This window comes from Schistocerca gregaria, chromosome 5, assembly GCF_023897955.1.
Source record: "Schistocerca gregaria isolate iqSchGreg1 chromosome 5, iqSchGreg1.2, whole genome shotgun sequence".
NCBI lineage: Eukaryota > Metazoa > Arthropoda > Insecta > Orthoptera > Acrididae > Schistocerca > Schistocerca gregaria.
The window spans coordinates 576,784,497-576,807,843 of NC_064924.1; the positions used below are offsets into that span (position 1 = coordinate 576,784,497).

At 39.4% G+C, this 23,347-nt stretch overlaps 1 protein-coding gene across 1 annotated transcript in view; it reads left to right on the forward strand.

Moving 5' to 3' along the window:
- LOC126271986 (mitochondrial uncoupling protein 2-like) overlaps nt 1–23,347 on the forward strand; it is a 44,441-nt gene that overhangs the window by 10,947 nt on the left and 10,147 nt on the right. The window contains exons 2-6 of the mRNA XM_049974458.1: nt 10,827–11,020; nt 14,401–14,623; nt 16,533–16,660; nt 16,992–17,101; nt 17,826–18,038. Of these exons, the coding sequence (XP_049830415.1) occupies nt 14,495–14,623; nt 16,533–16,660; nt 16,992–17,101; nt 17,826–18,038 (580 nt within the window). The 5' untranslated portion in view covers nt 10,827–11,020; nt 14,401–14,494. The remainder of the gene's footprint in view (nt 1–10,826; nt 11,021–14,400; nt 14,624–16,532; nt 16,661–16,991; nt 17,102–17,825; nt 18,039–23,347) is intronic.

Consider the following 23,347-nt stretch of genomic DNA (forward strand, 5'->3'; position numbering starts at 1 on the left):
TCAAAATCTTTGCTGGCGCAATACAACTTGGTTTTCTTCTTGAGACTGATGCTAATTGTAGGATGTTTTATTGATCGACAATACTAACTTGAATAAACACGGCAAATAGGTGCTAACATTGCTACGTCATCAAGGTCATCTATCTGCAAAAAAGCTGAATCAGCGACCATATGCAGTTATAGGAATGAAACGACCACATACATCTAGCCACAGAGAAGGCAGACGGTTTATGGAAATAATCGAAAGGAAACACAATAACCCCGTGAATGCGGCCGAACCAATCCCTAGTTCGGCCACTTCTTGTATAGTGTTGCGCTTGTGTCCTTTTTCCCTCTGGGCGACTGTACATCAAACCCCAATCTTGGTTCTGCCCTTGTTCATCGATGCATGACCTTGGCCAGTTGGCGGAAGAGGAGGAGAAATTTCAAAGAAGAGCGGTTCGTCTCAGATTTACTTCGTCTCTGCCGATGCGTTACAGAAATTGTAACTTTCATCCCATTATATTTTGCTGATTCCTGATTGAAACAATTTTCTTTGTGGCTGTTAATACGGAGAACACGCTTCGTACGAAACCTGACCGTGTTATCTAGAACGCAAACGTGTCTCTCTTTCTTTACGATTATTAGTCACCAATTCCCCAGGTTAAGTGAAAGATCGCTTTGGAAAAATAACAGTTTATACCATTAACTTCGTTTATTGAGTTTGTAAGTAACGCACTTCCTAACATCGGTAAGACCCACCCATGCTCATATTAGCAGATAAATTCAGTTCCACTTTCAGTCTGTAGTTTGACATTTCTGTTATGCTTTTCTAAATTAATCTCTCGCGTTACAACAGTTCACGACACGACAGTTCGAGTATCATGTCGTTTCTGGAAACCCAGAATCTACTCTGTAGGAATCAACATGGATTCCGTAAACAGCGATCGTGTGAGACCCAACTCGCTTTATTTGTTCATGAGACCCAGAAAATATTAGATACAGGCTGCCAGGTAGAGGCTATTTTTCTTGACTTCCGGAAGGCGTTCGATACAGTTCCGCACTGTCGCCTGATAAACAAAGTAAGAGCCTACGGAATATCAGACCAGCTGTGTGGCTGGATTGAAGAGTTTTTAGCAAACAGAACACAGCATGTTGTTATCAATGGAGAGACGTCTACAGACGTTACAGTAACCTCTGGCGTGCCACAGCGGAGTGTTATGGGACCATTGCTTTTCACAATATATATAAATGACCTGGTATATAGTGTCGGAAGTTCCATGCGGCTTTTCGCGGATGATGCTGTAGTATACAGAGAAGTTGCAGCATTAGAAAATTGTAGCGAAATGCAGGAAGATCTGCAGCGGATAGGCACTTGGTGCAGGGAGTGGCAACTGACCCTTAACATAGACAAATGTAATGTATTGCGAACACATAGAAAGAAGGATCCTTTATTGTATGATTATATGATAGCTGAACAAACACTGGTAGCAGTTACTTCTGTAAAATATCTGGAAGTATGCGTGCTGAACGATTTGAAGTGGAATGATCATATAAAATTAATTGTTGGTAAGGCGGGTACCAGGTTGAGGTTCATTGGGAGACTCCTTAGAAAATGTAGTCTATCAACAAAGGAGGTGGCTTACAAAACACTCGTTCGACCTATACTTGAGTATTGCTCATCAGCGTGGGATCCGTACCAGATCGGGTTGACGGAGAACATAGAGAAGATCCAAAGAAGAGCGGCGCGTTTCGTCACAGGGTTATTTGGTAACCGTGATAGCGTTACGGAGATGTTTAACAAACTCAAGTGGCAGACTCTGCAAGAGAGGCGCTCTGCATCGCGGTGTAGCTTGCTCGCCAGGTTTCGAGAGGGTGCGTTTCTGGCTGAGGTATCGAATATATTGCTTCCCCCTACTTATACCTCCCGAGGAGATCACGAATGTAAAATTAGAGAGATTAGAGCGCGCACGGAGGCTTTCAGACAGTCGTTTTTCCCGCGAACCATACGCGACTGGAACAGGAAAGGGAGGTAATGACAGTGGCACGTAAAGTGCCCTCCGCCACACACCATTGGGTGGCTTGCGGAGTATAGATGTAGATGTAATAATATAGCCAGCCAAAGGAAGTTGTTGACTAAGAATGACTGACTTCATACGTAATTACGCGTATCCTCTGCGCATAAACCGATGAATCACTCACTGCTTCCTTATCATTCGCCGGAAAATTTCCTGATCCATATTTTTTTCAAATCTACATGCAGGTTTTTTTTTTTTTTTTTTTTTTTTGTCCGAATCGACAGCATACGACCGTTCCACGCGAAAGATGAACAACATCGCTTGGGAAACAGGCGGAAAAGGCGTGTTCACAGACGAATGTTAAGCGAATGCGTAATGGGCTACGAGTCACTAAGTCGTTAGCTGTAGCGATAGTAGTGCCCTTTACAAAATGCTCAAAAAATGCGAATTGGAGACCAAACGAGACGGCGCTTTGATGAACACTGGACTCACTTCCAGGAGGACGACGGTTCAGGTTCCCGTCCGGGCATCCAGATTAAGGTTTTTCGTGATTCCCCTAAATCGGTCGTAAAGTGAATGTCGGGACAGTTCCTTCGAAAAGGACAGTTCAGTTTCCTTCGTCATCCTTCCCCAATTCGAACTTGTTGTGCTCCGTGTCTATTACAAGGTCGCGAACGGGATCTAGACCTTAATCTGCCTTCCGCTGTACTTACTTCATAGATGTACATCATGAGCTGCTAAATAAATAAATAAACACACACTCCGAATTCAATCCCGAGGCACTCCCGCGTGTTAGTGCTACCTCGTGCTTTTCGTGTCAAGTTCCACCCCTCCCCCTCCCCTTTTTTCTCTTTTTCTCGATGAGTCTGGGTACCTTTGGGCAAGAAAGCTATAGACACGGTAAAGTGTGTTCTCTTCAATACTTCTGGACAGTTGCATTATGCACACACCACGCAGAAATTTGACTCGTGAAGCGATTAAAAAATAATAATAATAATAATAATCCAGCATATTGCTGTGCCGTCTCAGCGCTTGGGAAGCTGTAACTGTGTTCCCTACGTGTGATGGAGGAGCGTGCATGAGTTTCGTGCCTTGCGACTTCCTTATAACGACACCATGTTATGGTAGTATTACGTGCGGACCACCCGTTTTCATGCTTTCCGACAGTAAAGGTCCCACTCAAACGTGCCTAGCAATTGATAAAGCGATCGAGTGAGCGTAACGCTTACCAACGGGGCTCTAAGCAAGCACATTTCTCCCACTGTCACTGCAATGTAGCCTGTTACAAGACACCTTCACACGACGGTGACTAACAGCGAACATCCATTACATTTCACATTGCCATGACGTATATACCTCACGTTGCCGGGGTGTAGACACGTCATAGCAGGCTTCCTTCAATCCCAAGGTACAAAGAGTAGAAGCTTCAACCCAACAGCGAATCAACATTTCTGCCGCATTGTTAACACTATCCTACCAGTCTTCGTACCTTTCTTTCCATTTCCATTTCATGAACAAATTTTACGCGTTTCTTCGCTATCGCCCGGACTAGCGGCTTCTTCTTCAGATTGAATTCCTCATGTATTGCTGCCAAACACTGCTGTTGGTTTGTCATTACTTTCATTCGACAACAACATTTTGTTACGAAAAAATTACTAAATATACCATCAACAAGTTGGATAGTACTTTAATGCCTGCATTTACTATTATAACTATTATTATTATATTCAGATCATGCTAAGTAGCCAAGGATTTAACAGATGTTAGAGTGAGCATGAATACTCACTATTGCCAGGTGAATTAAGTGCATAAATAAATACAGTGGTTTGATAAATAAATACATTCGTTTGATCTGGTTGACGGTGGAGGATGTCTTTATTAAATTTAAAAAGATGCTACAAATATGGTCGCTCGTTTCGATAGGTCAGTAAAGAAATAAATTTGAGAGTGCTTATTTTACGGAAACTTCAGCATGATATATACTAGAGTTTACCAGATCGTCCTGATTCTGGCTGTCGGTTGAATAACATCCATTTAAGGACTGACAAAATAGCTGGCTTTCGAATGTCGATGTCCTTTAACTTACGATCAGTTATTACCAGTCTAAGGAAAGGAACAAATTTCAGAGTTACTATAGTGTGGGTCTGACCATGCGCTCAAGGTCCGTCTGGAAAATAAGTTCAACGTCCATATTGTGAGAAACAAATTCACCGTCAATATTGTGGAAATGAAAGCAATCTTGAGGACCTTGGAATAAATGAGATGAAATAGAACTACTCATTTCCTAATATGTATCCACTCAGTGAGTTCCCTGAAATTCTTCGAGTAGATTTGCTTAGCACGGAAAATATGCCAAGCCAAGACTGTCTCCTTTACCTGAAGAGACTAGGAAAGTATATGAAATTCTTGCAGGCACTAGGTTGTGTGTTGATGGATGGCAACGGATCGGTGGACTTTGCAGCCGACCAGGACAATATAGTAGCAGGTAGCTGCGGCAGTATGGTGTTTCCATGCTTGCAGTGACTTCAGCGTCAAGGCCCTGGGTACTGTGTCAGGGGGAGGATTAAGGAACACTACGCCATAATGGATGAACTCAACTATATGCCCGGCCGTAGCTTACGTCCACCCAGCAGCTAAGGCAAGTTTGATGACGAGAGCGAATCCATATTTTGACAGGATACTTGTCATATGCTTCCTAACTCTTATGTTCATCCCAGCAGCCATGAAAATTTTTTCTTAGGGTCGGCTAGCTTTTTCCTCAGTATGATATGAGACTATTTTGGAACTTTATATATTTATTTTTGTACTGCAGTCTATATGAAGCTGACGAGTGACATTGTTTGTATGTACTTAGACATGGCTGCTTCTTGCCGTTGCTTTGGACAACTCTTTTTTAACACTTTTTTTAAATTTTTATTTTCACTGGCCATTTAGGTTTATTTTGATTTACTGTGCCCTTGTATTAATTTGCTTCGCGCGCTTTTGACAACTTAATGGTGCGCCTTAACGTAATTAATATCAACAAAACTGCGGGTGGCACTATGAACATGTTGCCTTATTGTTGTATCTGTCATTTAGTTACGCCCTGCTAGAACTGACAGTAGACTGTTGGAATTTGCGTCATACCGTCCTGTGAACTGAGAAACCCGTTTCCTCGTTGTGTACTCAATGTATGACAAGCGTAGCCTAGATATAACGGGTTATTTAAGAAGCAGATTTCAGTTATTTATGACAGAGCCACAGACAAACTATAAAAGATAGACACATTGCGCTTGTCACTGGATAGTGGAAGCTTCAGAGTTTTGATACAACTACGCTGCTACTTGTTTGTAGCAACTTCGCGACTATACCACAAGAGAGATCATTTTGTGTGTTGAAATTTGCGCGAAGTCAGTCCATTATTCAAGTGCAACGTCTATTCAGCCGTCGATTCTGCAAGAAGCCGTCTATGCACAAGTGGATTTATGACTAGCACACAAAATTCTTGTAAGGTGGTTGCATATGCAAACGGGAAAGCGAGGGTTGTCCACGCACATCTGATGACAAATGCCTAGCGTAAGCCCTAACCGAGATGCGTTCACAATATGTTTCTCGAGAATCACATAGGCGCTCATGTTGAGTGTATGGTGTATGTCTGTGCTGACACAATACTTTGAAACTTTCTCTATTCAGCGACATGCGCAATATGTTTCTATCTTTCATAGTTTGTCATAAACAATTGAAATTGTTCCTTAGTTTTGTATCACCCTGTGTAATTCACACTCTGACTCAAAACTGGTACTGAAATGAGTCCTCTGTCTTAATGGGGAGCAGGAGTGGAGTTTGGTTTGTGAAGACCTCTTACACTGGTCCTAGGGAAAAAGAGGGTAAGGGGGGGGGGGAGTAGCTGCCTCCCCCCCTCCCCTTACCGCCGCGCTTGGTACGCCTGTGTCAACATAACTTCGATCTTTCTGCGATTCCCATAAAAAGTCTGGACTTACAGTTATGTCACTTTCTAGTTGACAGATAGCGAGAGAGAGAGAGAGAGAGAGAGAGAGAGAGATAGTTAGTTTGTCTCGTTCCCTTGCAGTCTATATACTTGGTTTTCATTGACATTGTCATCCTTCATGTGTTCTTTTTTTTTTCGATTGTTCGACATTGTGAGTTTGCTGATTTACGAGGTTCCCGTAGATAGAGCAAGTCTTGTATGGAGCGTCTGCTGTACCATATCACTAGAAACATTCACTATAACCAGTTTTGCTATACTCAGTTTCGCATCATTTTAGGAAAATGCTTTTTTGTGAAGGCAGGTTTATCCATAACAAGACTCGTTCTTGATGTTTTCAACCAATAAATTTCTTTACAAAATATAGAATTTTGCAGAAGTGCCCAATATTATATTCCCAGACGAACGGCCAGTTATTACGACAAAGAATAATTATTTCACTTTTCTTGTGTTATAGGTGTTTTGAACATGGCAACTAATAAGACACAACCGCAATCGTCTCTCTTTTTTTCTTTTTTTCCGGATGACAACAGCTCTGTTCAGCAGAACAGTTTGATTACGCATATCTAACAAGGCGAGATTTCAAGTGCTGTCTGTCGCTCTTGGTGCACCATATAAGTTTTTGCCCTGTTACTGGATTACTAAATTTCTAGAGTAAAATAGCATGTGCCTATATTACACCGTCAGCAACAAAACAGTATTCCAAGTAGCTCTCGCCTAGACATTCGATACATACCAATTTTTCCACTTGGACCTGGTGACTTCTAATTACAATCCACTTCTTTCTCCGACCAGTGTGCAGCGATTGTTGAGGGACAAGTTGTGCTGTAAGTAGTACAGAAGTAACGTTCATTTCTTTTACGGAGTTCCCGCCAGCACCGTGTTCATACATATTCTTGTAAAACGAGTCTTTCATTCTATTATGGACACGTCTCAGTCCGGTAATGTCTCACAGTTATTTTACTATACTCCAGATACAGATTAGATTGCTTGTGTAGCTACTGCTTGTGACGAAAGGAGGGAATCTCTAAGTGATTTTGGCGTCCTTAAATCACTGTTCTTGGCGTTTGCTTTGTGTACTATAGACCTACTGATACGAGGAACATCCCACGACGTACCCCAGTGAAGTGTGGCGCATCTTATTTCGTATCACGTGAGAAGTGTTTACGCTGTGTGCTTCTGACATTATATTGTTTGCTGTTGCATCGCAGCGGTCGGACTATCGGTTAGAGTTCATTGGGCTTGGCCGATGGGAGTGCTATTGTTATAGAGTACAATGGAGACCAGTGAAGCAATTCTCTCGTCTATGTTTCACCTCCTGTGTTTGGAAGCTACCTAAGCATCCAGCCTGTTTACGAAGTCTCATGAAACGGAAACAAGAAATCACTTTAGCAAAAGAAGATGAAAAATTTAAACAGTTAATGCAGGTTCTCATACGTTCTTGTATTTTTTTTTTAAAGAAGTGGGTAAAACTATGACAAACTGTTAATACTCCTTTTCAGTCTGTGCTTAAATGAGTCTGTTTTGTTTCCTTTTCCTTTAGTAACAGAGATTAAACGTTTCGTAACTGTGAAAATAAAGGGCTAAATCCCAGTAATTGTTCACCGCGATGTTTGCTACCAACCGTCCTCGAACAGATTGAATAAATATTGCAGGCGATTGTCTCCGCTGCTAAGCGTACCTACTTGAAAATCTGTGTTACACGAGGTATGAGAACAAAGCGCTTGAGCTGTTGTCCTCGCTCCCGAACTGCGAGACAACACCTGCTTATCATAAGAGACCTCCTGTCTCTTTCCCACGCATAACGGATGCGTAAACGTACGGTTACTTCCTTACTCCGCTTGTTGTTGACGGCGAGTCATGCGGACTAGAAGCTGTCACCCAAATTATACTAGTACGAAATTATTAACGTACGAATTCATATCAATCTTTACTGTCACTGAAGGGAGCTTAGTCGAAAGGCAGGGTATCCATGGTGTACAATCTCAGCAAGTACAGTGCCTGTTGACAGGTTCACTTGGCTTTATCTGTTATTTATTGTCTTCTGTTTCTGAGCTGTTATCGTCGTGTATATCCAGCAAGTGTTAGGGCTCAGATCCTTGTGCTGAAGCAGAGTCCATAATCTCTTCACTGTAACACATTTTATCAAAACACAATGTTTCAAAGTTAACTCTCAAAGAGGCACATGATAGAGGGCGAGCGGCGTACTTTGTAGACCATACTTACAGATCCGTCGCATCGGTGGAGCTATTATCTGACGAGTACCTCCTTTAGTAGTATTTAATTATTATTTCAACTTCTTTAGTTGACTATCTTCGCTAAGATGGCATACTTCTGGTAGAATTCTATATATGGGTCCATAATATTTAAAAGTCTGCTAACTTCGTCTTCTTCGTCAGAACTATCGTCATCCCCATCTGAAATCCGTATTTCAGCATCGGAATTCGCATTGGATAGCTCGTAAAGATTGTCTATTCTGACGGATTTTCGAGATATGAACAAGAAAGATGTCTTTTGTACGTATTTTATTGACCACTTGGCACAAAACGAGGCGCAAGACAGTAGCTATATTAGTGAATGTAGAAAAATCAAACAGGAAAAATATTAGTTACCAGATGCACGGTGCATCTGGTACACCAGACGTGAAACACTCGCTTTTAAACTTCTTATAGGCACGCTTCAGGTGTTAGACAACGGACACCATCTATCAGCATGGTAGTGGAAGCAGCAATGAAGGAATAGTCGTTGGCCCAGGCCACCAAAATTAAACTTAATTTGCATTTGGCGTAGTTTATACACCAGCGCACCCACTCGAGGATTAATAAGATATTATTTTGCTTCATGCTTTGTATAAACAGGGGCAAATGTTTTAGGTTTGGTTCGAATTTTAAACGTTACATTTAACTAACACCATTTAAAGTGTTTTCATTACTAAGCTACAATGTTGTGATTTTATTTCATGTCAACACTCTAAGGCTTATAACCGTAAAAAAAAAATTGCACTATTTATTTAAAAGTTATCATCACTATGTCACCGCTATTCAGATCAGTAACCTAAATTACGTCTCAAATGATAGATTTAAATGTCACAACCAAAATTTATCGCACTTATGTGTCAAAGTCAAAATCAAAATACTGTCTGCTGAACTCTGTTCGTTTGTGACTCCCAGTTCATCACAGAATTTCTAACAATAAATCACATTACCATTATCGGAAGTATACATTTCAATATGGCTCTTTTGCGATACATTTAAGCGATCATTAATTCCATGTGCAGATGCTCGGTGTAAAACATAAGACACATTCGTAGTACATGAAGTAGGTGGAGTTTGCTCTTCCCGCATCCCTTCTCTCCCTTCAGTTGTACATGTGAAATGTTCTCCTCTGAAAACACCCAAGGAAAGTTCAGTAAAAAATCTCCAGGCACATAAATATGGCATATGATGAGGTTGAGGAAATGGCAACCACATTTGTAGACTATCTACTGTTCAGTGTCCTCAGGCATAAGTGTTCACAAGGGTTGACTAGAGGAGTCACAGCCCAGGAATCTGGTGTAAAGAATATTTTACTCATTACAGAGTTTTCCTGTACCATGGACAACTATCAGTGCTCAGAATAAAATAAGCTTTTGGTGTCACCTGTGAAATTTAGTTTTTGTGGGTTAACACATCTCAAAACCGATCAGTTCATTTATATCAGAAATGACAATTTTGGAATATGTCTTGTTCAGCATGTGAAACCAATGTGCACTACAGAACTGATGGTGTGGCAAGAAAATGGTGGTTTATTGAGAGGGCATATTGTCTACGCATCCTGTGGGGGAAGTCATGAGTTTCATATGCGTATTGCATTGTTCTGTGCCACTTTACTGGCAGTGACAAACATCTCAACCTACAGCAAATCTCCGTCAAAATTGCAGTTGATTGATGCTCATGATGGACAAGAACTGCCTATTGTGTGTCACAGGTGGTGACAGCAAAACCCTTTCTGTATATGGAGTAATTAGTGACAGAAATCAGTACTTGTTCTTTCTGATCCATTTCCAGTTAAAGGTTTCAGAGAAAATTGTATTGTACAAATACTTGTACAGAATTGCTCATAAGAGGAGTTCACTCTTACCCACAAGGCTGCTCAGTTGTAGGGGGGGGGGGGGGGGGGGGGGGGAAGAAAAAAGTAAAACCTGCAGCTTTCCTCAGGAAATATGGTTTCTAGCAAAGGTGAGTCACATATCTTTCTGTGCGTGAATTGGATGTGGCATTGTATTCATTGTAAACTGTGTGTGCATTGAAGGAGGTATAAAAGCAGTGCTTGATTAGAACACAATCTGATGTTCTGTCTGTGTGAGAGCTCTCTGAATCAAAGATGAGGTGCTAGGCAACTAGGTTTCACACATTTCCTGTTATAAGAAAGGTGACAGTGAAAATACTTCATTTGTCATCCAAGCTAACAATTTTTGTTTTACTTTGTTAAAATTGTGTTTGAATTGTGTGAGGAATCTCGAGGACCCTATACAGATCTTACCTGACACACAAGGTCTCTGAGTTCAACTGCATTGAAAATCTCTGTTACAGGTAGCAACTTGAAAATTGCGCCAATTACAATCAATACTCAAAAAATTCTCATCAACCATGGCCCTCCACATCACTGATTGCTCATTTCAGAGGAAACTTATATAAAAATGCACAGACTTCAAAATATTTTGCATCTAACTTTTAATATAACATTTAAGGTTAATTGTAGCATCAGAAAAATGTGTATACAATCACATTATATTAATAAATTTAATGACGTGTGCCCATTAAGGAGTGTGTATACAATGTCAACCATTGTGGTTTTCTCTTTCAGGAGTATGCATATTCGCCTCAAGGCCCTTCTTTTTACTACGAGTATTGCGACCCTCCGTCTGCAGGACGGGCGCAAACATCAAGCGACCCGTTGTTCTAAGTACGCGTTTAACGACGACTTTAGAGAAAACCATCTTTAAACATTCTGCTTTGTGGTCTTTTAGCCGTTTATATGTTCATAAGTGGCTGGAAGAGGTAAGCATACTGAGATTTATAAATCACGTTTTTATCTGTTTAATTTTTTGAAGGCTATATGGTATGCACACAACATAGAGACAGTGAGAACAACACCCTGTAAATAAGGCCAAGTTAGCAAAACTTCCTTATTTTACCACCCATTCAATTGTACTAGCAGAAATTTCAATCCAAAGGTAGCAGGATGGTTCTCAGACCTGTTGTGTACACTTTCTAATGCAGTTTACTATTGTCCTCACAGATGTTCATATTGAAGATGAACATTTTTTCATTTCCAGGACTGGAAAGAGAAGGAATATTTTCTGGAAAGTTTCACACCTAGTCCTATATGTAGAAACTCAGTGTTGATATCTGAACATTAAAAATATTCTCCTTTGTCACTGACACAGGAATATTAAAACTTTCATTACATTGTTTGTTTCCATTATTGACATGTCATTTGATATTATTGTCTCCAGTAACACTATCCATTCCATTCCGAGAAGATGTTCTTAACTCACAAAGATGCTGCTAGAATGATATGCACTGTAAGTTTAAGAATTTTTGTGGGTCAACATTTGAGTGTTTAGAATTTTTGAAATTGCAATCCCAGTACATATCCATGCTTATGGGATTTATGGTCAATAACATGGACACTTTCAAAAGGAACTGTGATATTCACTCAATGGACACAAAATAAAATGCAGTTTTTAGTTTCTCAGCCATTTCACAGAAATATATGAACTAGTGTTTTGTAATTTGTATTTCAACTGGCTTTCAACAGAAATAAAAAATGTGACCAAAAAGCTTCAGGTTTTTATATTGGAGTTGTAAGGTTTGGTTGTGTGACAAATGTTCATGACATGGAGATTGGGCTTAGCTTTGGAAGAATGTTCATGTAACCTCAACTGTAGGGGATGCAAGCAATTGACATAACATCTGTAGAAGCATACTGAAAAACAACAGCTGTTTTAGGAAAAAAATAATAACTCTGACAAAGCATGAAGGATGTTTAGGTGTCTACAAACCGTACCAGACAAGATTAAAATTGAGTGTGGAATATGTCTAGATAAGAGTGGCACAAGTAAATATCAGGGATCTAACATAGCACAGCACACCACTAAGAAACTTCAACACAAATTTTCAAAAGACGAGCATGTAGGTACTATCCAAAGATGAATTCTCAGTGTTAAAAGTGTCTTAGGGAATTTTTCAACAAAAATTTAAAAATAAGTTTGTGGCTATTGTATAGATCTGTGTGCCAAGTGACATTCTAGGGATCATTTTATTTAAAGGAATCTGTGCTTCCTTTCTGTTTACATTACTGTTTCATCTATCTTACAGTTGTTCAGACTATCACCCATTCATGAAAACTTGAACTGAGTGTTTAATAAATTAATAGTTAATGTTTTAATTACCATGTGTTATTTTTAAGCTACAAGAAAGATACATTGCAGTATCTGTATGCTATATGAATTTGTAAGTTTAAAATGTAAATTATACAATATAACTGAGTAATCAGCTTTTTTTCAAATTAGCATCTTCCTTATTAGTTTACTAGGTTAAATTTAGCTGTCATAGGCATTAAGCAATATAGTGAGAGATAAGGTGGATAGATCACGTAACTAATGAGGAGGTATTGAATAGGATTGGGGAGAAGAGAGGTTTGTGGCACAACTTGACTAGAAGAAGGGATCGGTTGGTAGGACATGTTTTGAGGCATCAGGGGATCACAAATTTAGCATTGGAGGGCAGTGTGGAGGGTAAAAATCGTAGAGGGAGACCGAGAGATGAGTACACTAAGCAGATTCAGAAGGATGTAGGTTGTAGTAGGTACTGGGAGATGAAGCAGCTTGCACAGGATAGAGTAGCATGGAGAGCTGCATCAAACCAGTCTCAGGACTGAAGACAACAACAACAACAACAACAACAGTGAGAGTTTATTATTAATTCAGTGTACAACTTGAGTTTCTATGGTATGCTTCTATTTTGTTAATACAGGGTGTTTCAATTAAATATATAATAACATAAATGCAATAATTTGAGAAGTAACTGAGATATTTATTGGTCATATGTTTCTACAAGTATGGCAACTCCAGGTCTTTTTTAAGTGCTTAATACACCTCAATAGGTGCACCATCAGTGTGCGACAGACATCTAACTGTATTCCACTTCTCTCCAAGTGTTTTTATAGCATTGCAGGCATAACATTTGCAATAGCTGCACAAATGTGATGGTGCAGATCTGGTAGATCACGAACTGGTGTCCAGTACACTTCATTCTTGGTAGACACCTACACATAAAAATCAAGTGGTGTAATGTATGGGCTCCAAAGGCACCAAACAGTCAACTGATTGTCTCTCCCAATCCAGTGATCTAGGAACTTGTGATCAAAGAAATCCCTTACAATGATCACAAAATAATACGGAGCCATCTTGTTGAAGGATCACTTCATGAGGAAGTTGTGGCACATCATACAACTGTAGGGTCTGCAAAGAAGAATGGTCCTGTAACCCTGACCCTGACAATCCACGCCACACATTCACATTCAGAGAGTCAAGTTTGCACTCTGCTACAAAATGGGGTGCAATTGTGCATATTTACCATGTGGAATGTAGCCTTGCCCAAGAAACATATGAAATGTAGGAGCGCCTCTTTTCAATCATGTTAGCCACCAATTGTCTCCATGAATGCCTTCTATCATGGCCAGTCCTCAGGCTTGATTTTGTGATGAAGGTGCAGTTTGTACACCCATAGGTACAAAGAACAATATTGTGTACTGTTGAACAAGGTAACTAACTGCAACTTCCTACTTACTTTTGGAACTGACTGACGAGTGCTCATCTGGAAGGACAGTTGGATTAATTCAATAGTAGCCTCTAGAACTGTGTCTTTGGCGTAGTAGGCTGACATCGAAAGCTGGTTGTCCCATTATTTGATTGTTACATATGTAAGAACATTGTCAGTTGATCGTAGTCCATACTCATACCGAATATGGCATTATACTAGTGTTAACAGACGTTTGCTCTGCAAGAGAAAGCTCACAGAATATCTTCTGCTGAAGAGTTCATATGCCTGCTGATGGTTGTTTATGTGAACGAAGCAGTTATGCGCACATACATGTGGTACCAACTGCTGCTAGCAAAGGCAGAAAACATTTTGAGTGACTATACTTATTGAAGCAAACTGCCAATAATATCTCAATCACATCTCAAGGTATTACATTTTATATTATTATATATTTAACCTGGGCACCCTATATGTGTCTTGACTCATTCCACATGCCTGAAGATTCTTCTTCTTAATGGGATCTACAGAACATGATGATTTAATTAATGAATTTTGGAAACCATCTTCATGTATTCACACATTTAACTTTAGTTGTTTCTTTCTTATTATAGGAGAAGTATTATTACAGTGAGGATTTAAATTAAGCCAGATATCTACTCTTGTTGTCTGACTTTCCTGCTGACTAAGCAAAGCACAAATTTTAAAATGAAGCCTGCACTAAAGCCCATAGACCCTGATATGCCACTGACATACAAACTGCTGACAGCAGGAACTGCAGCATGCATAGCAGATTTTGCCACATTTCCACTGGATACAGCTAAAGTTCGACTCCAGGTAGGCACTACACACACTATTTCAAACTTTTCAGATTATTGTATTGTGAAATATCACATTCTTTTTGATTATGCCTATCTGCAACTGTGCCTCCTCTATGTGGTGAACAGGAATCTATATTTTCCATATTGTTGTAGCTAGGTAAGTGTTGAAAAAAGAATTTATGTTTGTTGAAATAATGAAATTATTGTTAGCTTATATTAATACGAGGGCTATCCACAAAGTACATTACGTTTTGGAATTAAAAATAAATAAAGTATTGGAATTTTTTAAAATTATATACAGATGAAAGCCACACTTAAATACTACTTTTCTACATAGCTGCCATTTAAATTAAGGCACTTATCGTAGCGATGGACAAGCTTGGAAATTCCTTCGACATAAAATTTTGCCACCTTTGCCTTCAACCACGTGGTTACATCTTCTAGAAGCTGTGCGTCGTCATCAAAACACTGCATAGCCAACCACTTCTTCATTGCTGGGAATAAGTGGAAGTCGCTCGGTGCCAGGTCGGGACTGTACAGTGGATGAGGAAACAACTCCCACTTAAAAGATTCAAGAACTTCACGAGTGGCATTTGCCGAGTGGGACCGGGCATTGTCGTGAATCAGCAAGATCTTTGAGCCCAACTTTCCCCTGCGCTTGTTTTGTATTGCTCTTCTGAGGTTGTGCAGAGTTTGGCAATACCTTTGAGAGTTTATTGTAGTGCCTCTATCCAGGAAATCCACAAAAATCACACCTTTTCTGTCCCAAAAGACAGTCGCCATCACCTTCCTTGCCGACATTGTCTGCCTGCATTTCTTGGGTTTTGGGGGGAAATTTGTGTGTCCCCACTGCATTGACTGCAATTTTGTCTCGCAGTTCACATGCTTAACCCATGTTTCATCACCAGTAACGATGTGATCAAGTAATGAGTCGCCATCTGTCTCATAAGTGTCCAAAAACGTTAACGCTGCAGCCATTCGCTGATTTTTGTGAATCTCTTTCAAGATTTTTGGTATCCGTCTTGCACAAAACTTGTGGTAACCAAGCTTTTAGGTAATGATTTCATGCAACAAACTTCATGAAATTTGTGGAAAACCCATACAGAGTTCCGTTATTGTGAAATTACGGTTTTCACGGACCGCGGCATCAACTTTTTCGACAAGTTCAGCAGTCACTATGCTGGGTCTTCCACTTCGCTCTTCGTCATGAACGTTAGTTCGGCCATTTTTAAATTTTATGACCCATTGACGCACTTCACCTTCAGTGATTATGTTGTCCCCATACACTTCACAAAGCTGCCGATAGATTTCTATCAGTGTACAGCTTTTTGCTGTCAGAAACCTTATTACAGCACATACTTAACACTTCGCGGCATTCTCAATTAATGCTGACATTTCAAACTGTCACAGTAACTCAACAGAGTACAGCACGAACCTCTCACTAGCACGACAGGATGCCGACTGAGCGGCGGAATGCCATGACACCAAGATGGCCGCACTAGCCCCGCCCCTAACGGACACAAACGAAAACGTAATGTACTTTGTGGATAGCCCTCGTAATACTGTTTTATTCTGCCCATTGTACCTGTATTTGTGAACCCCATGTATTCACTGTAGTATAATTTGCATGTTAATCAGGTAACATACTCAGAACTATAGTGTGTAAAAAAGGATGAATGACTGATTTCATGTCATATAATTTCAACAACTAAATCTGTTGTGTGTTGTCATCACTCATTTTGCTCATTATAATATCAAGTCAATAGATCACTATTGTTCATAATCCTAAATTCCTGTGTTTTATGAACTGTATTTTAATATAACTTATTCTGAAAGCTTGTGTATTGTATGTAAAGACAATTGGTTACAACTGCTAATTAATGAATTTATCTTGAATTATTAGTAATGATTTTGTTTACTTTCAGATTCAGGGTGAAGGCCGTCCCCTTGTAGCCATGGAAAATGGCAGTGCACTTCTTGTCCGCACTGCAAATCTACGATATCACGGGCTAGTGGGAACAATAGGGACTATAGCTCGTGAGGAAGGTGCAAGGTACGTTGTACTCCTAAACCCTCCCAACTGGCAAGTACATACTCAACTCGATTAGTTCTTTGAGTCAAATTATGAAGCCAGCGTCCTTAGGCTGACATTTGAGTACAGTTGATCCATATCATTGTCACACTAATCATATATGAGAGTAATAGTGATTTGGGTCACCAAGCCTCTGAATGTCACTTTGTGTAAACATTATAAAGAAAATAGCCTAAGAACATGGCTTTCTTTGTTATTGGGGTACAGTGTGTAGTTCAAGTAACTGCACCTATGCCAACCTGTGGGGGGTGGGTCTGGGTGGAACCAGGAATTGGATGAGCTTTTATTGCAGGAGTTTGTACAACGGGCTGTCAGCGGGTCTGCAGCGCCAGATGTGCTTTGCTTCTGTCCGTCTGGGACTCTACGATTCCGTCAAGAGCCTGTACCAGCAACTGCTAGATGGTACGCGGGCACCAGCTCGAGCAAAGATGATCAGAATGCAAGCATAAAGAGATAACCATAAATTATGTCATACTTGACCCGATCCTCCATATTCCTGATCAAGAAATGCATGAGTCCAGGTTTGGTTTATCCTAACTGTTAATATCTTTCCTGAAGTCCTTTATAAAGATGACATTATTTATGGAGAATCTCTGAACTTTATATAAACTCAAGAACTCAGATTTTTCTGTATAGTCTACTGGAAGAACTGTTGAAGAAGATTAGCTGTTATTAATTCAGTTAAATGATTAATAAAAAAGTAATCTGCTTGTCAAGACAAATGTGCTTAACATTTTTTCTGATAGTGATGTGAAAGATAAATGTTGCTCTTCCAGTACAGTAGATTGTACTGAACTAATTTGTCTGTCGTTTGTTCATCATTACTAACATCATTCCCTTAAATCCTTATTCCTTACCACTATTTGGGAAATCCTCTGTCTCAACAGTAAGTTCAGTATCTACCATATAAACGTAATATTGAATTAAATCTGTCATTATTGTATTCTCAACATACTAAATCAATTATTGTGTCAGTTTAAACTCAGTTAACTTTTTAATTTCACTGTGAAAAATTCTGTGTTGGTGATAAAATAGTTCCCTAGTATATTGTGGTTTACATTAGCAACTAGAAATGCATACATTTCCTTGATAAACACTATCTCAGACAGAAATATATTGTTTACAGGTAACTCTCGGGCTGGTGGGATGCACATTGGAACACGTGTTGCAGCTGGTATTACAACAGGTGGTCTTGCTGTACTTTTAGCACAGCCTACAGATGTTGTAAAAGTTCGGTTCCAAGCTCAGCAAAGAGGGAATGCTGATGTACGATATAAGTCTACATTACAGGCTTATCATAAGATAGCTACCGAGGAAGGAATGCGTGGTTTGTGGAGAGGTTAGTCAGGCCATGATATAATTGTTGTTAGCTGACTTTCATTGTTGGTTATAAATATTGTTTAAAATCCATTTTTGAAAGCAATCAGTCTGAAAATATTTTGATACTGTTGTGTCAATACCATTCACCAAGTTCCAAAAAACAGAAATGTGTAGAAAGACATAGTTGTTAGTTTACCAATTTCTTCATCATATCCAGTCTGTTAAGTCTCCCAGAGTTGATATTGTAAGTGTAATTTCTTGTTGCTTATCCTCTGTCCTTAAACCTTACTAGTCACATTTTATTTCAAGTCTTTTTTATGCCATAAAAAAGGAGCCCATAGACCAGTATGCTAGCAGTTTTCCTAATACATCTCTTTTTGCATGTGTATGTTTCTGTCCGCTGCTGCTTGATGTACTGATTTTCTCCATTCGTATTATTAAATTATATTCTGGAATGTAATGGTTGAAGAACATAGCTTTGTGATCCTACAATTTTTTGATGCACTAAACACAAAATTATTATACATCATATTGGTTTTCTAAAATCCCATACCACCTTATTTATGGTTTCATAATTTCTTGTGATAATCTGTCATCCCTGCAGTGTCATACTCACATATGACTGTGTTGGCTGTTTCTAAGAGTATGTTGCGCTCCCATTACAGCTGCAGTTTGGAACGGATTTTCTGCTCTGCAATATAGTGTATATTAATGTGACACTTCATGACAGGTTAAAACAATTTGCTGCACCGAGACAGTTTTAATCAGTCAAGAAGTTCCATCCGTAGTTCATGTAATGATATTAGCATATTCTCATGCGTACAAATCATCATGGTGATGTTAATAAAAATGAAGAGAAACTGTAAAAAAAATTAGTTCTTCTGTAAGCAGCCTGTTTGCTGATGTATTAATCTACTAAGTTTTGATTCATTCTCTGCCAGTTTCCTTTGAAATCATTTGTAGGCTGAGTCCTGAAAATTGTGTAAAGTTTGTAAGCTGTGAATAAAAATGTGCTGAGTGGAAAGAAACACTTGAGAGTGCCTTATTTCTGTGCTAGCACTCTTTTATTCACATAAAGCAGTCTTGCCAGGGTACTATCTTTGACTGCCTTCTTTCCTTGATGCTTTTTTCTTCATATTTGTCTCCCCGTGTCGTCACAACCAGTGATTCCCTCTCAGTGTAAGGTCTGAATGACCTGCCTCTGGTTTCCACCTTCCCTAAACAATCTCTCTTTCCTTCATGAACAAGATACATGAAACTCCTGAAAGCTACTGTTAGTATTTTCTATTGTAATTGTTTCTTTTGGAAGCACTAAGAATTTCACCCCTTGATGACACTTACTTACCCTCTATTTTCAACAGCATCATATTTGTTTACTTTCCTTATTTTAACCCTACTATACCTTATTTTGGGACAACTTTGTTCATTCATAACAGATGTTTTCACTCTAATGTAAGTCCCTGTTCAATTATCATGGATTTCTGTTTCTGTAAACCCTCCATCTCAGAATTTATGGTTACTAATATGGAACCCTTCAAAAGGAACTGCAGTAATGATCTGGTGAACATTAGAGAGGAAAATAGTTTGCATTTGAATACTTCACTTACCACTGTGTAGGAAAGTGTACTCAATTATTCGAGGTGTGTTCTCACTGGCATGCTAGTAGAATTAAAAGTAAGTCAGCAATAAATCCCATTTTTTCAAATCTAAGGTGAGAATTTTAGGCAAGACTCTTCCCTGTAATAAAATCTTTCTATTCTGTACAGCAGTTTAGACAAGTTTAGAGCATTCCACTGAAACAAGCAAATAAGCCTAATAAACATAGTTTGGGAAACCAATATATTATGACTGAGTATGTGGACACCTTATAACAGAGTATCCAAGGATCCAAACTACAGATATGCAGTTGAGGATAAACATGTTAAAACTAGTATTCCACATGGCCATCGTTCATGCGAAGGTATGTTTCAATACGTCACCTCATTGATGCTCATACACATTTAGAAATCCCAGCCATGTTCTGAGAACACTGACAACAATCCACAATGCATCCCCAGAATTCATCAACATTATCAACAGTAAGTTCAGTATCTCTCAAATAAAGATAATATTGTCACAGAAGAAGCTGAGTAGCACCGCGGTATAATGGTTATGATACTAAACAGGTGCATTGAGGGTCATGAGTTCAAAACTCACCTGGACTGTACAGTTTTAATTTCTAAATCTGGTTCAAGTACATTCTAGAAGTAGCCACAAATTGACAGGATCATTGTACTGGAATGTTATGTAGCTGTGTATATACTGTATGTGTTCTGGCTGGAGGCAGTTCACTCTGCGGTCTTGTATGTGCAAGTGCTGAATAAACCTTCGTTAAGTAGTGAAGTTAGTGTCTGTCATGCATTTAATTACACCTTGTTGTACGTGACATTATTCTTGGTGACGTAACCCGGGAGGATGTCTCATGTGGTGTCACACAGTTGCTGTCATCATAATGTCCTCTTCTTCTTCTGTCTCCGACAGATTGCAATCTGTTGAATATCGCTCGAACTCGGGTTTCTTGCCATGTAAACGGGGGCTCTGTCGTGGCCTGATGGGAGCCACTGTGTCATCGATAACGTGCGCTATCACATGCCCCAATACCCAGCGCCTCCACCAGTATAATGTCACACCTACAGAACATTTCAGTGCAATGATCCTGTCAATTTGTGGATACTTCTAGCATTTACTCAAACTGGATATAGAAATTAAAATTGTACAGTCCAGGTGAGTTTTGAACTCATGAGACCTCGATGCAACAGTTTAGTATCATAACAATATACCACGGTGCTACACAGCTTCTTCTGCAACACTATTAAGTGAAATCTGTCATTATTGTATTCTTCAAAGCAAACAGGGAAATTTGAACTCTGAGACTTGTAAGCCCATTTGTCAAAGCCTGTTTGATGTCTGAAATATCTTAATGAAGCTTTCCTTTCAGTCACATTTTCACTCCCAGACACAAGAAAGTCACAAGGTGGCAGCTAGGGCAAATAAGGTGGATGTATGGCCAGGTAGTCGGTAACAGATAAAGCAGTATGGGGTCTTGCACAGTCATGCAATAAGAACCAGTCCTGAGAAAACAGGGTGCCGACGTCAAATTGCTTTCCACAAACATTTTAAGACATTGATGTGAAGAGTTTAGTTTGCCGTTTGACCTGGAGGAACATAATCAGGATGAACTAATCCTTGACTATCAAAGAATGCATAGTTTAGCAGAAATTCCTCAGTGTGTGAGAAATGAGTTGTGCATTAAGTCTTCATTTTCCTAAATCTTTGTGTAAAATCTTATGATGCACATCACAATTCAAATTAAGTTCTTCTGATATTGCACACACAGTTACACAGTGGTCTTCTTGAAATAACTGCCTTACATGCTCCATGTTTGCATTGATATATGCTGTAGACATGAGACCAGTTCTCGGATCAGCTCTCACTGAATCTCTGCCTTTACAAAACTTTTTGTACCACGCAAAAACACGACTTCTTGGAAGTGCCTTGCCTGCATATGCTTGCTTAATTATTGTCCACACTTCATTAGACATTTTCCTGCGCTTAATGCAGAACTCAGTGTTCTTTATTTGCTCACAATCAGCATCCACTGTGTCACGGTAACTAATACGCCCAGAACCCAGTGTGTGGTTATGCACAGCCCTGCCACCTAGTGAAATTGTGCAGAAACATGGCCAAGATAATTTTGAGGCTGCACATATACGAGGTGACATAAAAACATTTGTTCCTTTTTAGTATTGAAAACTCAGAAATTAAAAAAAAAATGTGTCCTGGAACTTTTATGACAAAGGGAGTATGTGACACTATCACCTGATCACCAACATCACCTGCCCAAGTGTTAATGGAAAGTGTCTGCTGATGTGCCTTTTCAGCGGTAGCATGTGGGTTCTGATAAGCCCAAATGTGTGTGTTGTAGATATTCATAACGCCGTCTGAGGTAAAGCATGCTTTGTGCTTAAATAGCACATGCACAAGGAACTGTGGGATCATTCTAAAATTGTGTAAGGACCCATTGGTAGAAGACAATCCAGACTGGAAATTCAGGTGTGGGCAGAGCTTACACACTTTGTACATGACATGGGTACAACCATCTCACTTGTATATGGTGGAGGGAGAGATGTATTCTGCTGCAGCAATCCTTCTGGTATTTGTGCCCAGCATTTCATCTATTTTTAATATATGCTCCTCCATTTGTAGTGATGACACTGTTCTTGGTCTACATGCATTTTATACGTTGAGTTTAAATGAACTAGTCTCATGCAGCCCCTGATGGGACTTAGTGGATGTTCTAGTATATGGCTGTCTTTATTGAGAATACACTTCATGATACAATAATGCTGCCTCCTGTGCATTGCCATTAGCAGCACATCCATACATGAAGTGGATGTCACACATTTGTTCACCTGAAAAGTGTGCAAAGCCATGACAACCATTTCAAATGCTACACATGTACACCATGTTTGCTGTTCACTATGGAAACTGTTACCTGGAACATAAGGCTATGTTTCACCTTCCAACCTGCATACCACCAGCATGGCCTGAAACTTGAGCTGTGACTGTTTACTTTATGGTCACGTTCACTTCACACTAATGAAAGTAACATACTCAACTAACTGACAGTGACATGTCACCAGTGAAGCTGCAGCATAAAAGTAGCCTTCGACATTAACAGTACTGTAACATAGGCATGGCTACAGTTTTGCATAGATGTTATCAGGAAAACTATTGGTTTTTGAACCTTTGTTAATTAAAATTATTTGCTTGTTTCATTGTCATTGACTAATTCCTTTCATTTTTGCCAATAACAACAAGGACCCCATATGTATATACACACACATCTAATGTCTCTTGCCCATGTATGGCTTGTAATCAGCATCCTGTGATCTTTCACATATTTACTTGGAACATAACAAAATAATGTAATAGATAATATCACTCTTAAAGTGGCTCAGCTGACTGAGAAAGACTGTAGTCTTGTTACTTTGTATTAATAACAACAAATACCAAACATTAAATCATATTGTAACCCTTCATGTCCTTCACCGATCATTCCACATGTTGAAATCTGGGTAGAAACTGTTTGCACAGTCTGTGAACAAGAGGAAAGTAACAGTTAATCTTTGGACCATGTCTGTCTACCAGAACTCTTTCCATTCTGTCAGTGGTCCTCCAATACAGTGCAGTAAATGTTGCCTCTGCACCATTCCTTGATGTTGGTCAAATTTATGCAAATCAAAATATTTTATTTTTGTATCATCAAAATTGTATAACTGATAAAAC